We start from the raw sequence: 15616 nt of genomic DNA, 5'->3' as shown, positions 1-15616 counted from the left end.
CTTGATACATCTCAATGCTACTCAATTTATTATTTGCCCCTTCTTAACTCCTGAGACTTCTCAGTGAGATAGAGAAAAAGTTTTAACACTCTCCTCACTAGGGAGCAACGTAGGGCAACATTTCTCTTGGGGGCAATGTTTTGTTAACATGAAGAAAGAGTATGGTAGATTTTTACTGTTCTTTTTTCGGGTGTTCTAGACTTCAAAGAAGATACACATATGTACATGCATACAAGTGAGCATTCAATGTGCTGCCATAGGCAAAGGGAAGGCCGTGGGTTGAGAGTCCCACTGCGTGCAAAGACTAGAAGTGTGGATGAGACAGAAAGCCCATGGGCAGTTCAGCAAAAACTCTAGTGCCTAAATGTTCCCCATATACATACACAGACAGACTCAAACATTTGCACTATGAGGCATTTTTGGCCTGTGATGTAGAGAATAGATGCAATGATTTACAAGCCTCAGTCATGCTGACTAAAAGCCAAATGAGTCTTCGCCATGGAGCCAGGAGACAGCCATTCAGTCTTTTCATTCCCTGGCAGATGTTTGTGTGTGTGTGTGTGTGTGTGTGCGCCAAACACCAGAGTGGGCATGAGAACGGCATCCACCATATAGCCTGGAAGACCATCTCCCTGTGCACCGGTTGGTCTACTTTGTATCATAGCAACAGTGGTCAGGGAAACAGAGAAATGATGGGAGAGAGGAGAAACTAAACCTGGGTACAAGTTAGTCACACACATGGAGGCAGTAAATCTACTGTGGCCAATCGATCTGGGGACACAATAGATCCAAGTTAGTGGATCATCCCATGTACACATCTCATGAAGTTTAGTGGTGTTAGAGCAAGGTGAGGGAAGTGACTGCCAAAGAAACTGAAATTTTGACTGTTTTTTTAATCTATTTTTCTTTTTCCCTCTCTTTCACTTTGCGTTTTCTTTCTGTAGGACTGAAGAAGATACGAAACCCAGAGCGAATGGTCAGGATTGCTGTTGGTTACACAGGACACACCCCTCCCAAGAGTGACGAATCCGACGGCAGCAGCAGTAAGAGACACACAAATGCTCTTCACACAGTTTCTACACGCACGTCTGCGTGCGAGGGTGTTTAAGTGCCACACAGGCGTTTGTCTGCAGCACAGGGTGACTGTGGGAGCAAGTATAAAAGCCTTCTGGCAGGATGATGTGAAGGGGAGGGGGAGATCGAGGACTCATTCTCATCTGCCCTGTAACAGATCACACGCAAACACCCACAGACACACGCAATCTCCCCGTCTCTCTGCTGAGACTTCATTCTAATTCAGCTCTGCCACAAATCATGTTTGTTCATGCATGCTGTTATAGTATTAGTGCATGTGCACATACACTCATCGATACAGCCGGCAGGACTGACTCTGGCTATCAGTAGTTTATTGTCATATTTAATCTGTACACTTGGCATTATGTATCTATAATCCTCAATGGTCCTTGTTAAACCAGAAGTGAGATGGAGCGTGTACTCCGGGGCGGTGCATGTGTGTACAGGGGTGCAGTGGCCACCTGGTGTGTGGTTGCCTTGTTGTGTTAGTAGGATTATAAGGGCAATAATTGCTTTGATTAGTTATCGATTTCAGAGGACACAGGGCAGAGGTAAGTCTGTTAGGGGGGACAAATTGGAGCCAAGTAAAGAGATAGAAGGAGGAGCCAACACAGGAGCGTGCTATAGAGAAACACAGAGCCAGCCCAATAGCATAATCCGTTCAATCTATCTTGGAAGTCAGATCTTGGATCTGGGAATGACGTCACACCTGAGCTGAGCACTTTATACAAAGTTGTAAGTTGGAAATACTAGTTTATTCTACTATATATATATATATATATATATATATATATATATATATATATATCACGTCACTGAACAGGGGTGCTAGCTTGATGGTAGCAGGACTGATTGATACTTTTCTGTTTTTAGAAGTTTAATTGGATCATAGTTTTCATGACAACCGTATTGAACACTAAACTGTCACTTTTCCAGTTAGAATTCCAACTTGTTGTATTTGTATTGAAGAACTTGGTAAATCTGACTTGTGAGAACAAATAGAATACAACATAAGAAAACTAAGCAGCTGCTTAGGGCCCCAAAACACACACATGGTCCCCAATAGCACTAGAAATCTGGTTTAAAAATTAATAATTAATTTTAACCAATTTTTATATAAGATTTTCAATTAAAAGCATTCAAAGTCTTTGTTCTAGCCTTCCTGTTGTGAGTATGAAATACATTTTCACTATTTTAAAACATCAGCCTTTACAATCTTTTATGAGAGATTAACAAAGTTAGCACTTTCAGCATTACTAACATCAGAATCTGGTCAGAATCTGCTAACATCTTAAGAATCTAGTCCCTCCCCTGAACTCTTAGATAGACAACAGGTCGCCAACATTTCCAAATCCAGCATGTCCCATAACAGACATGGCTCAAAAGAATAAAACAGAGCAACATTTGCTGTAATGCGTTTAGCCATCCTTGTATCTGTTGAAATCCTCGTCAATTTGCTTTTTCTCCAGTACTACAAAACATCTTCAAGGCAAGTAAAAAATGTATATGCCTTGGAATCCGGTTATCTGTACCTTAAAAGTTGGATATGAAATGTCCAAAACTGTAAAACTATGAATTTCACTTTCTGAAAATAGCTTACTTGGAGTGTTGCTGTCAGAGTGGTCAGGAAGCATTTACAAAAGTTAGGATTTTTATGTTTACCACTGGCTGATAACCAGTCAAGCTGCAAACATGCGGATTTCAGTCTACCTATCTTAAATTTATGAATTTTTAAACGTTGGTGATCTAAAGAGGATATTAAATGGGTACTTTCATTGATGATATTTAAAAGGTCCCCATATCAAATTCTGTTCTGGGCTCCAGACAGCTTTGGACCGGATATGGAGAGACACACACATCCACACAGACAACCTCAGCACCACTTCAGCACACTTTGCATCTTCCCATGCTGTCATGTTCTTTTCAATAGGATCAGATGGCTTCAGTAGACCTTGTTAAGATGGGAGGAGGAAACAAGTGTAAGACAAAATCGTTATTGTTGAATAAAGTGAAAAAGAATAGATGGTTCTCTTTGGGATGACCGTAAGACACAAGCTGAAGCTTCCTGAGCCTATCCCTGTCTCCTATCTGTTCTCACGTCTCAGCCAGAGGATTACTGGAGGAAAAGTTTATCAGCAGAATGATAAAATTAGCATGCATGCCCATCTTTCTTTTCTCATCCCCCCTGCCCCCTCTCAATCTTCTCTCTGCTCCGTCTCTCTCTCTCTCATATCTTTTGCCCCCCTTCCATCCCTCTATCAAGCTGCTGTGCAATGAGCCTTTCTTTCTGTCACATTAATTTCACCCTGAAAAAAAAAGGGGGGGGGGCAAATGTGAAAATTTCCCCCGACACCTCCTAATATTGGTTGGGGGAGAGTTAAGAGTTGCATTTGGAGCAATTTTTTTCGTCTCTCTTTGCTGAGTAGAGTATTATAATTAACTGACAGGCATCTCACAAGGGCATTGGCTTGTTTCTGTGTTAAATATGGAGATGACAGTTTTATGAGGTAAAATATTCATCACATGCAGATGCCTCTTCTGTGTGATTACGGTCTAAATTGTGGTTTTTGATAGGTTACCAGTGTTTTATTTCACTTTGCTTCAGCAATTTCACTTTTTACTTTAGAATTCAGGCTTTGTCGCACTTTTTTGGACTCTTTTCACTCAATTTGCAAGTCAGTAAGTCATTTGAAATCAGGGAGAAATTTGTCCCAAACTACAAATAAATCCAAATATGAAAAACAACAGACTTTCATATTCAGATCTGCTTTATTTTCTTGTGTCCCATGATGGTTCAGTTTTAGTGAGCTGCCAGAGAACAAGAGAGGTTGTTGGGTTTTTTTTCTGCCACACCAGTTCCATAGAGAGTAATCTCAGACAAAACAGAAAAGAAGATTGCTCTAGTCCTAGTTTTGTTTTAAACCAGGGCCCATTCTGTGATTCATGGTTGTTAGAAATACAGGACACAACTCTTCTGGATGCAAAAATCCTCATCAGCATTCAAGAAATCTCCAAACACTGTGTGTAGGCTGGTCCTGATCAGCGGGGGGTGAACAAATTTTAAGGACAGGTTAGGACGATGATCGCATTCATGAAAGTGCGCTTTGAAAGGGATTACAGAAGCAAGGTCACTAGTTGGGGGGAAAGAGTGAAAGAGAGAGGGCGAGAAAAAAACGCCACTCTGGGACAAATTCAGCGACGTGTTTCCTTTGATCGAGAGTTTTTTCTGCATGTGTATGTCTGTTTGTATGTATGAGCATGCATATCTGTGTGCGTGTGTTTGCCTCCGCATGTGCAACGGTCCTGTTTGATGTGGTGGTTCTGGTACATTTCAAAGCCAGAGCTGTGATGAGAACTCTTCAGGACAGCAGGGTAAAAGGGGGGGGGGGGGGGGGGGGGGTTATAGCCAGGAGGGGTGGGGTCTAAACGCTGATTGCCATTCATAGCAGAGACGCTGGAGTGCTGCTAAAAAAGAAATTAGGCTTTAACTAAGCTGCACCATTCAGCTGTTTAACTAAGCTGCTGCACAGTTCAGCTGTTTGAAATTCTGTCTTCTCAGGCCTTCTATTAATAAATGCATAATTGATTAGGGGGAGCATACGTGCCTGAACAGTCTTCTTACTGACACATACACATGCTTAGATACCTCCCTATACCATCAGACACACACATAGACACACACACAGCTCTGGTTTTGCTTTGTAAACGTATCTTTTTTCATTTTATTGTTTCTTACTTTGTGAATAATTTCCGTTTCCTCAAGTTTCTCTTATTTTATCCAAAGTGCGTCTCTTTGCTCAACGTCTCCCTGCATCCCTACGTCTCTCCTCCTGAACCTCCACACCTCTACCATCTCTTGCTCTGTCATCTGCCTCCAGATAAATTGTAAGCTGTAAGCTCTATCATCCTGGGGGAGTCATAAATGGATGCCCTCTACTTAAATGCTTATCAAAAACCTTTGAGTTCCCGCTCCCTTTGAGCACCACACCTTTGGGGGACACTCACAAAGTGACACATGTACACCAGGAGGTCAGTGTTTGTTCAAATGTATCCCATTACATGAACACCTGTCCATTTATTTATTTATTTAGGCACATTAGAAGTTGTTTCACTTGTAGTTTGGCTTAGGTTTTGCAGTGAAACATCCCTCCTGTCATTTCTCTTCGGAGCATTGTTATTATTGGAGGTGGTGGAGGCTTTCTTTACAAAGACGTCAGTGTATCAGTCATTTGTTCCATCAATACTTGACTTGTTGAGGTGGAGAAAAATATAGTCATTGAATTAACTTTTCTAGCTATGATTTTATACTTTTTGAAAGCTTTTGGGATTCATGATTACAAACGACTTTAACATATATTCCTTGTTGAAATGAAAACTGGCTAGTTATTTTGGGGGGGGGGAAACATTTGCAGTAAAAAAACAACTGTTACATTACCTCTAAATGAACATCAGGTTACAAAGATATAGCTTTCTGCTACTGGAAATGTGTCCCTCAGGTTACTCTCTCATCTTTGAGTTCCCCAGGGTGCCATTCTGGGAGAAATATTATTTTCTATTTACATTATCATCTTAGGCTCTGTGTTTGGAAAGTGTAAAACCTCTTACTAAAAAATCCAATTTCTTTCATGTTCTTTAAAGGTATCAAAACTCTTTGTTTTTTGGGGGCATCTGGCAACACATCAGCAAACAGCTGGTTTTATTATGCAACTTGTTTTGAGGTTAGAAAATTTTTCTTTAAATTCTGACATATAATAGAATTCCTGGTGGATTCTGTGCTGTTGAGTTGACCAGGACCTGCTGCAGAACAGGATCCCTAGACCATGAGACCATGAGACTTCCAGCTCTATGCTTTATAGTTGGTGTGAGTTTTTTTTTGTTTTTTTGCCTGTACTCTTTTTCAGGGTTCAAATAATTACATGTTAAACTCATCTGTCCAACAGACATCATTTCACACATTGGTTTTCAATCTCACTGGCAAACTTCAGTCTATAGCTTTCATGTTTTTCTTAGAGAGTAACATTTTCTTCCTTGCACAACTTCTATGAAAGGTAAATTTATGCAGCCTCTTTTATGAAAGTACAGGCATGTACCTTCATTTGAATAGTGGCAATAGCCAACTGTAGATTAGGACATTTTGGGGTTTTTGGAGACTTCTGTTAGCATCTTGCGGTCTGCTTTCACGTCGAACTTGCTTGGATGACCAAAGAGACAACTTTTTGGATGTCACCATGGTGTTCACTCCATTTCAACAGTCAGGAGCACACTAAAATAAATGATTGTTTCTAATCATCAGCCAAACAATTTATGCATCTCTAGGTCAAACATACAGGACTTTTTAGTCACGTAGGGTTAAATTAAGCCAGGGAAGTAAAGGTATGCTGATTTTACCAAGCTGTGTTTTTGTTCCCCATGCCTATTATTCTAGATTGTGCCTCTCTACCCCCAAAGACTGGGAGTGTGTCCAGAGACATAATTTGAACTCAGAATTACACATCACCTGCCCTAAGCTTGTGACTACCCAACTCTTGCACAGAAATAGTTTCCTCACAGGAGCAGCTATTTTGGGATTCTCCACCTCATTACCAAACTGTCTATGCAACACAATAGGGAGAAAACTGCTTTTAAAGAGGATAAGAAATGCCCATGTGATTGGCTGGGCGTTATATTTACCAACCCCTAATGCACAGATAATGTATTCTAATGGATTCGCCTTAATCCAAAATCTGTTTGTGAGTAGATTCATGGCTCACCTCCACCTGATGTCCGAAAGTAAAAGCACTGCCTTTCCCTCTGCACATTTAACACTGAAAAAGAATATACAGTTTTACTTCACTGACTCACAGCTAGCAGAGAGATGTCTAATAATCATTAATCTGGTTTAGTCATACTTATTAATTCGAAATAACCCTAAATAATGAATAGAAAGCAGATAGGGTCATTTTTGGTTTTTTGGTTCTTTGTTATGTTTTATCTTTTCATCCAGGAGTTATTTTTTTTCTTTTGCTCAATGGTCTATTGAGGAAGCACAATTTCAAGAGGCAAAAAACTGCCTCTGGCTCCAGAACTTGGATTATCATGACCTGGATGAATCAGAATCCACGCAGACAATTAGTAATAACATGCTTTCAGGGATATTCAAACTCTTAGCCTGACATCTTCAATTGCAGTTATGCCAAAAATTCTCAATCGTATCTCTAATGAATTAGAAAGGGTACAAAACAAAACCAAACTGAAATAAAACTGTTGCTTTTATGTGCCTGAAAAAAAATCTTTCACACAACAAAAGTAACGCTCCTTCTTTTGGTCACATTAAGCCGTTATAAATAGTACACATGAAAGCTTTATAGTGATTTTAGTCACTCAGTTCATGGATTGTTGGTATTCTCTTCTCACAGTGACTATGTCAGATTTGAAATATCTTTCTATTCTCTTGCTTATTCCTAATTTTAATTTACCTTACTCTTGCTTCCCCCCTCCCATCCCTTTGACCTCAGATGAGCCAGGCCAGTTAAAGATCTACCTACCCAAGAAGCTGCTCGAGTGTCTACCCAAATGTTCCTCTCTGCCCAAGGAGCGCCATCGCTGGAACACCAACGAGGTGAGAAAGAGACATGTTCGAATTGGGAAATATCCATGACATGGCAATGAGATGAGCTGTTTCTTTTTTTGTTATTTGTGGGTGACTCATCTCTAAATGATGTCACATTTAGAAACCAAGAGGCGGCAAACAAACGCGGCAGTGACTCTTCATTGTGAGATCCTGATGGATGGATGGATGGATGGATGGATGGATGGATGGATGGATGGATGGATGGATGGATGGATGGATGGATGGATGGATGGATGGATGGATGGATGGATGGATGGAAGTTGCAAGACTGTGGCTCTAGAGTTTAGGACTACTGCCTTAAGACAGTAAATAAATAATGGATGGTTATAGTGATCAAACACATTGTTTTAATAATTTGCTAAATAAGTTTACTTTGGGCTTCAGAGACAAATGTCATGTAATGCTGTTCTTTTTTGTTGAACAAATTGACAATTTTTTTGATATTTTACATTCATGTGTTTTACAGTCTATAGTTAAAAATTGCATCTCACCTCTGCCTAAATTACCTGATTTACATAATAAAACTATATTTCTCTATTAAAAGAAAACATTTGAAAGAAAAATAAGTATTAGCCAGTCAGCAACATGGCTAGAATTCATCTCATGGTCAAGCTCTTGTTAGTCTTTTAAATACATGGATCCTAAGCAGCAAAAACTAGAACATGCTGGTCTGTTCTTACTTAGCTGCACTCTGCTCCTTAAAAGCTGGTAAAACAGAAATGTTGCTAGATCATTGCATTTCTGTTCCAAATTTGGGTTGCTCTGTAGCAAAAAGTCCAATAGCAAAATAATTTTTTTAGGGTATATGTCATAAACTTTACAACCATATCTTTTCAATCATGTTCAGACTAGTGGCTCAAGTTAATTATATTAATTTCTACAACTAAAATTAAGAATTGTGTAGAACAGCGTTGAAGAAACAAGCGAGCATGAGGCAGCCAAACGTTGAAGAATAATGATGTTGCATTTGGGCATCAAAGCATATCACAATGTCCATCTAAGACAAGTAGAGATAGCAAAGTGTGGAGCTTGAGTTTGAGAATATAAAATGTATTTGGTGATTCGTATAGAAAGAAGGAGAAACAGCACTTCAACAACTCAAAAGTTGTCATCAGGGTAGCCTACACTGGTAATGTAAAACATACCACCAATAAATGGAAGAATCTGAAATTCTCACTTTTCTCCACATTATCTGTTTTTCATCTGTTTTTTCAGGACACTTTAACTGCAAAGTAGTGTAGCTGTCAAACCTCTGCAAACTCTATAATCCCATTCACACACAACATGTCATTTTGCCCCTAAATGTAGCTAATGCTGTGCATGTGGTGGATGAAAAGAAAGTCAAAATACTAATATACAGCATGTCATTTCATTTGGTCAGACACAAAATAACGTGTAATTGCTGCACCTAATTATCATGGGAAAACATGCGAAATAAGCTTTTGGAGAGAGCTGTTATTGATTTATTTGAATAATGTGATCCACAGACCCCAGCAAATGTTTTATAGTGACAGTGGGAGCATGAAAAGTAAATAACCATGGTGAAACAATGCCATTTTTTTTTACCTGAGAAACCTTACGCTCACAAACAACCTCTCAGGTCACCTCAATAGTCCAGCTGCTGAGCCCCTACTAGAATGATCGGTTGTAAACTCTTCCTGCACATTCAGATTGTTCCTTCCCTTGAAGCCAAGACTTTATGTCTTTTATAAACGCTCTAAAAATGTTTCAGAGAGAGTGTTTATGATTGCTAAGTACAGATCTGCCCTTTCGACTTGTTTACTTTCATAAATTATCCCTGAAAAAAGTAAAAGTGCTTACTCCATACTTTTTCTGTGTTGCCAATAAGCAGCCAATAATCCATTTAACATATTCCCGTCAGAAATTTATTTTTCTGTGAAGAAAATAATCAGTTTGATAGACGGGAATGCTCTGTGGTTCATGACAACACGTCATCTACATATAGTAGTGCCTTTATTTGTAGAAGAGGCATGGCTCTAAGGTTTCTGTTTATGTCAGAAAAAAAGTTAATTTATTACTACTTGTCTGTGTTAAAACAATGGAAAGGCTGATTGTGATTTACTTATCTTTCATACTTTTAAACTTTTCAGGTTTTTTGGCTTTTTAAAGGGGAAGTAATGTCAGATAGAAGTTGGAAACATTTTGTAACAAATCTAACATAAATTAAGTTCTCTAGCTGCATTTAACTAGCACCTAACTGGCTATTGAGCCATAATTAGTTTTTTAATGCACCCTTCTATATTTGGATAGACATAGCTCTACTCCCTTTTAAAATGTTGTCAATTAAAAACAGAAATGTATGTTTTTGACATCTGTTTTAAAAAAAATACACTTTCTTGGAAATATGCATATCAGTTAGGTAGAGCACACGTAACTTTAAGGCATTTTTAAGGTTAAGTCAATGTTAACCAATATTTATAGCTTTATTTTTCTCAAAAACATATGCCTACCACTCATTAATATCAGGCTATCCTGAGGCAATGTTTGCAGCATGAACAGATTACTGAAGTTCTGCCTCTAGTCGAGTAGCTGAAAATACAATAAGGACAAATTAGCTGGAGACAACTCCTCAATATTGGTCACATATGACATGGAGCTAAGCTGCTACGGTGTTGAAAGCTTTTTAAGAGTTGCACGTCACTCTAGACTTAAGCTGTTAGCTTGGGAAAATGTTTGATGGGTGGAAGTGGATGTGAGCATTTGTCATCAACAGCTCCTTGTTTATGCATGGCGCAGCTCTCCGCTGGTGGTTTGCTTCATCCACTCTGATGTGGTCGGCCTCTGCAAGACATTTTCTTCATGTGCAGGCTTTGCACTCCATTACGGATGTGTGTTTGTGTGTCTGCGTTATTGATTACCAAGTCTGGCATTATTATGCAATGCAAAGCTTATTTGGCCTGTGGTTTTTTTGTGCAGGAAAGTCATTACATTTTTCATGCAATCCATCTTGATGAAGGTCATACTAGGAGTTAAGCACAGAGTCTTCTGAACAGAGTGTTCACATGAATAGATAGTGTATGATAGAGAGCAACATGACCACAGCTGGTTAGAGACCTCCAGTCACCAGCGTATTTAAGACCAGTTGCAATAACTGCTTACGAAATGACCAACAGTCCTTGTTTGTGATTCTTTCAACCCAGCCTTCTCTCGTTCCTCAACAACTTATCTTTCTCTTCAGCTTTCTGGCATTGCCCCCCCACCACAATCCCATAATCATCACCCACCCTTCTACACGTCTCTCTCTCTCTGATGAGAAGATACAAACTCAGTTCAGGGGGAGGTTGGGGGTCCCTCAGCGAATTCCTTCAAAGCTCCTCTTCCAACCAGGCATAAAGTTTTCTGCATACTTAAACACTCAATTGTGTCTTCTTTCGCTCTCTCTTTTTTGGTACATTTTCAGTGGGAGTCTTGTGTATCTGTGCTCTGCATGTATGCATTTCAGTCTGTGTGGTTTTACTTGCCTACATGGTCTGTTTTTTTCTCTTTTGGAGATGCAGAACTCTTGACCATTGCATTTATGACAAAATTTTATCCTTGCTTTCTGTTTTTGTTTATGTGAAAGTATTAGAGATGTTATATACTAGCTATAAAATAAAATTGTTTTTATCAGGGCTCTGATAAAAATGGTGGCTACTTTGAGGAATCTTAGATATATATATTTAAAGTTATTTTACAATTTGTTGTTTGCTACATAATTTCATGTGTTGATTCAGTTTTGATGCCTTCAGTGAGAATCTACATACAATGTGAAAAGTGATGAAAATAAAGAGAACCATTAAATGAGAAAGTATGTCTTAAACTTTTGCCCAGCAGCGTAGTTATACTGTTATTATCCAGATAGATAGATAGATAGATAGATAGATAGATAGATAGATAGATAGATAGATAGATAGATAGATAGATAGATAGATAGATAGATAGATAGACAGACAGACAGACAGACAGACAGACAGACAGACAGACAGACAGACAGACAGACAGACAGACAGACAGACAGACAGACAGACAGACAGACAGACAGACAGACAGACAGACAGACAGACAACTCTGGGTATTTCTATTTTATTTCCTCTATAAATTGCAGTGGTAGACATACAATGCGGGACGTCCACACCAATCAGCTGTCAGCTGCCAAGTCTGCTGTCACATTTGAAGCATTCAATTTATTTAAGCTGTGACATCCTCTCCGTGTGTGTGTGTGTGTGTGTGTGTGTGTGTGTGTGTGTGTGTGTGTGTGTGTGTGTCTATATATGTGTGTCTGATTAAATAAGATACAGTTCTGGTCCAGACTCCAGATGATGCTCATGTGTGTTAATGCGACTGCGACAAATGGTGTGTTGAGAATACCAAGTAATTACTCAGTCCACGGAAACCTCCAGGTGTTTGTGTGTGCAGCATGTTTGCTCCTCTGGGTTTTCTAAAGAATTATTGGAATCATAAATCTTGTTTTGAATATGCTTTTTTCCCCTGCAGAATTGGATATATTCTTGTTTTGTGTGTGGATCAGGCACAGACCGTGTGTCATGTTACAATGGTATTAACAGACAAATAAAAAAAACTGAAAACAATAATTGTTCCTACTGCTGCAAAAAATCTCAAATATTGGTTATAATTGTGATAATAATGTTATTTCTAACGTGTATTTATTGTTATTTTGGTACTTAGACTTAAGTAAAAATATAGAAAAAAACCCTGCTAAATTTAGTAGTGGTTTTTCAGTACTTCTTGCACAGGATATTCTCCTGCCATCACGCATCACCTGGTGGAAGCAGAGACTGGGGACTTGGTGTTGGACTCAATCATCACGCAGGCTGAAGTCACCGAGGTAGTCAAAAAGCTTCACAGTGGCACAGCTTCGGGGGTTGATGAGATCTGCCCTGAATACCTATGGTCTCTGGATGTTGTGGGGTTGCCATGGCTGACACCCCTCTTCGACATCGCCTGGTGGTCAGTGACAGTGCCTCTGGACTGACAGACCGAGGTGGTGGTCCCCCATCACAAGAAGTGGGATCGGAGGGTTTCTTCCAACTAGAGCGGCATCACACTTCTCATGCCAGGGTGTTGGAGAGGAAAGTCCGGCCGATAGTTGATCCTTGGCTTCAGGAGGAGCAGTGTGGTTTTAGTCCTGGCTGTGGAATACTGGAACAGTTCTAAACCCTCTGCAGGGTGCTCGAGGGTTCATGGGAGTTTGCACAACACATGTGTTTTGTGGACCTGGACAAGGCATTAAACCATGTCCCTCATGGTGCCCTGTGGGGGATCCTACAGAAGTATGAAGTCAGGGGCCCTTTATTAGAGGCCATCCGGCCTTTGTACAAGCAGAAGTTCAGTTCCCATTGCCAGCATGTCAGAGCTGTTCCCGCTGCATGTTGGACTCTGGCTGGGCTGCCCTTTCTCACCAGTCCTGTTCATAACTTTCATGGATAGGATTTCGAGGCTCAGTCAAGGGTCGGAGGGGCTCTGATTTGGGGACCGATGGATTTTATCTCTCCTTTTTGCAGATGACGTTGTCCTTACTGGCCCCCTCTAGCCAAGACCTACAGCATGCACTGGGGCAGTTCGTAGTCGAGTGCAAAGCGGCAGGGATGAGGATCAGCTCCTTCTATGGTTCTTGACCGGTAAAGGGTGGCTTGCCCTCTCTGGGTTGGGGGATAGTTCCTGTCTTAAGTGGAGGAGTTCAAGTCTCTCAGGGTCATGATCACAGGTGAGGGAAGAATAGAATGGGAAATCAACAGAGGGTCGACAAACGATCGACAGCTGAGGTTGCTCAGACATATGTTTTGATGGCCTCCTTGATGCCTCCATCAGGAGGTGTTTCAGGCATGTCCCACCTGGGGGAGGACTGGGGGACAGCCCATGACAAGCTGGAGGGACTATGTCTCACAGCTGGCCTGGGAATGCCTCTGGCTTCTCCCAGACGAGCTGGAGGAGGTGTCAGGGTAGAGGGACGTCCGGGCGTCTCTGCCTAGTCTGCTTCCCCGTGAGCCGGTCCTGGATAAGCAGAAGAGTTTGAGTAAACCCCTGCTACATTTAATAGTAGTTTATAAGTGCTTATTGCGCAGGATATTATCCCCATTTGATCTTTATAAGTATCGCAAATATAACAAACTGTTAGCTGGTTAATTAGTCGGACAGTTTTTGCAAATATCCAGCCTGCAGTCTTAAGTCAGAATCTCTAGTTTCAAAACAGCATTACATTAATAAGAGTGATGAATAGATCTCCTTTAGATTCCACAATATAACTGTCCATGTTTTTTTGCATACACCAAGTAAGCTTTTCTTGGCCGATGCAGATTTAGATTTCCTTTTGAGTTGCAAATTCCAACTTTGGCCATTACCGTTGTTTTTGCTAAGACTAAACTAGACTAAACTTTGCAGCACATTCCTTTATAGAGATAGTAGTTTGGAATCCAACAGATTCTGGTTGAGGATTTGAATTCTTTCTTTTGTAGCAGCCTTTCACACCTCACTCTCACACAAATCTCCCACCAATAACAGCTGTGGTCATGAAATCCTTTGAGCGACTGGTGTTAAAGCACCTGAAGGACATCACAAGCCCCCTAGTGGACCCCCTGCACTTTGCTTTCTGGGCAGACAGGTCGGCAGAGGTTGCAGTCAGCTTGGGTCTACACTTCATCTTGTGCTACCTCAACCTTCTGCTCGGGCTTCAACACCATCAACCCTGACACCCATTAAAAGCTCGCCCAGCTCACAGTGCTGGCCTCAAACCTTTAAGTGGATCACTAGCTTCATGATTGATCAGCAGCAGCAGGTGAGGCAGGGAAGCATTTTCTCCTGTTTAAGAACCATCAGTACCGGCGCCCCCCCAGGAGTGCATTCTCTCCCCACTCCGCTTCTCTCTTTACAAAAACAACTTCACTTCAACTGACCTGTGTGTGAAACCCCTGGTTTGCAGATGACACCACTCTTATTGGTCCAATCCAAGACAATAATGAGTCTGCGTAAAAGCCAAGAGATGGATTGGCTGCTCCATTGGTACGCTCTGAAGCACCTGCAGCTAAAGACAGCTAAAAACAATGGAAATGACAGTGGACCTTTGGATAACACCCCCAACAATGCCTCCCCTCACCAACACTGTGTCTCCTGTGGATCACTTCCGTTTCCAAGGGACCACCCATTCTCAAGACCTGAAGTGTTCCTCACACATAGACACTGGTCAGAAGAAGGCCCACCAGAGACTGTATTTCCTACGGCAACCAAAGAAGTACAACCTTCAAAAGGAGCTGCTGGTCATTTTCTGCACTGCCATCATTCAGTCTATTTTGTGCTCATCCATCTCTGTGTGGTTTGGCTCACCTACAAAGAAGGACAGGTCAAAACTGCAATGAACAATTAGATCTGCAGGAGAGGGTCACCAGGACTGACCTTTCCTCCATCTATGACTTGTACAGGTCTAGGCTAAGAAAAAAGGCAGCTAACATCTCTGTTGACCCCACACAACCTGGTCACAGGTTGTTTAGACTTTTACCTTCAGTTTGGCGCTATAGAGTTCTATTGGCAAAAACCAGCCGCCATAGACACAGTTTCTTCCCCGAGACTGTATCTCTGTTGAACACAATAAATACCTCACAGCCAGGGTAGTCAGCTACTCTGCAAGAAACAAATAAGCAGACTGCTCAATCACGACCATCCTTCCCTCTTTTTATATACATTAAAAAAAACACACACACACTTGTACAATCTGTTCCTTGTTCTTATTTATTTAAGTATTTTTACACATTGTGGTTGTTGTTTGGATTGATGTTTATATAGGATGTAAGCAATGGAAGTCAAAGTCAAATGTTTAGTTTGCTCACACAAATGTGGCCAATAAAATTTATTCTGATTCTGATTTTCTGAATTTTACTTGCTGATACCCAACCAGAGCTTTTCAGTAGATAATGATCAAAT

General features: G+C 40.7%; 1 protein-coding gene across 4 annotated transcripts in view; it reads left to right on the top strand.

The window, feature by feature from the left end:
* Window positions 1-15616, top strand: part of LOC124856647 (calmodulin-binding transcription activator 1-like) — a 102786-nt gene that overhangs the window by 2485 nt on the left and 84685 nt on the right. For all 4 annotated transcript variants that reach the window (XM_047347328.1, XM_047347327.1, XM_047347330.1 and 1 more), the window contains exons 2-3: window positions 945-1043; window positions 7569-7672. In XM_047347328.1, the coding sequence (XP_047203284.1) occupies window positions 945-1043; window positions 7569-7672 (203 nt within the window). The remainder of the gene's footprint in view (window positions 1-944; window positions 1044-7568; window positions 7673-15616) is intronic.

Source organism: Girardinichthys multiradiatus, chromosome 20 (assembly GCF_021462225.1).
Source record: "Girardinichthys multiradiatus isolate DD_20200921_A chromosome 20, DD_fGirMul_XY1, whole genome shotgun sequence".
Taxonomy (NCBI): Eukaryota; Metazoa; Chordata; class Actinopteri; order Cyprinodontiformes; family Goodeidae; genus Girardinichthys; species Girardinichthys multiradiatus.
The sequence above is the reverse complement of the archived record's forward strand: the minus strand, read 5'-3'. Positions and strand labels throughout refer to the sequence as shown.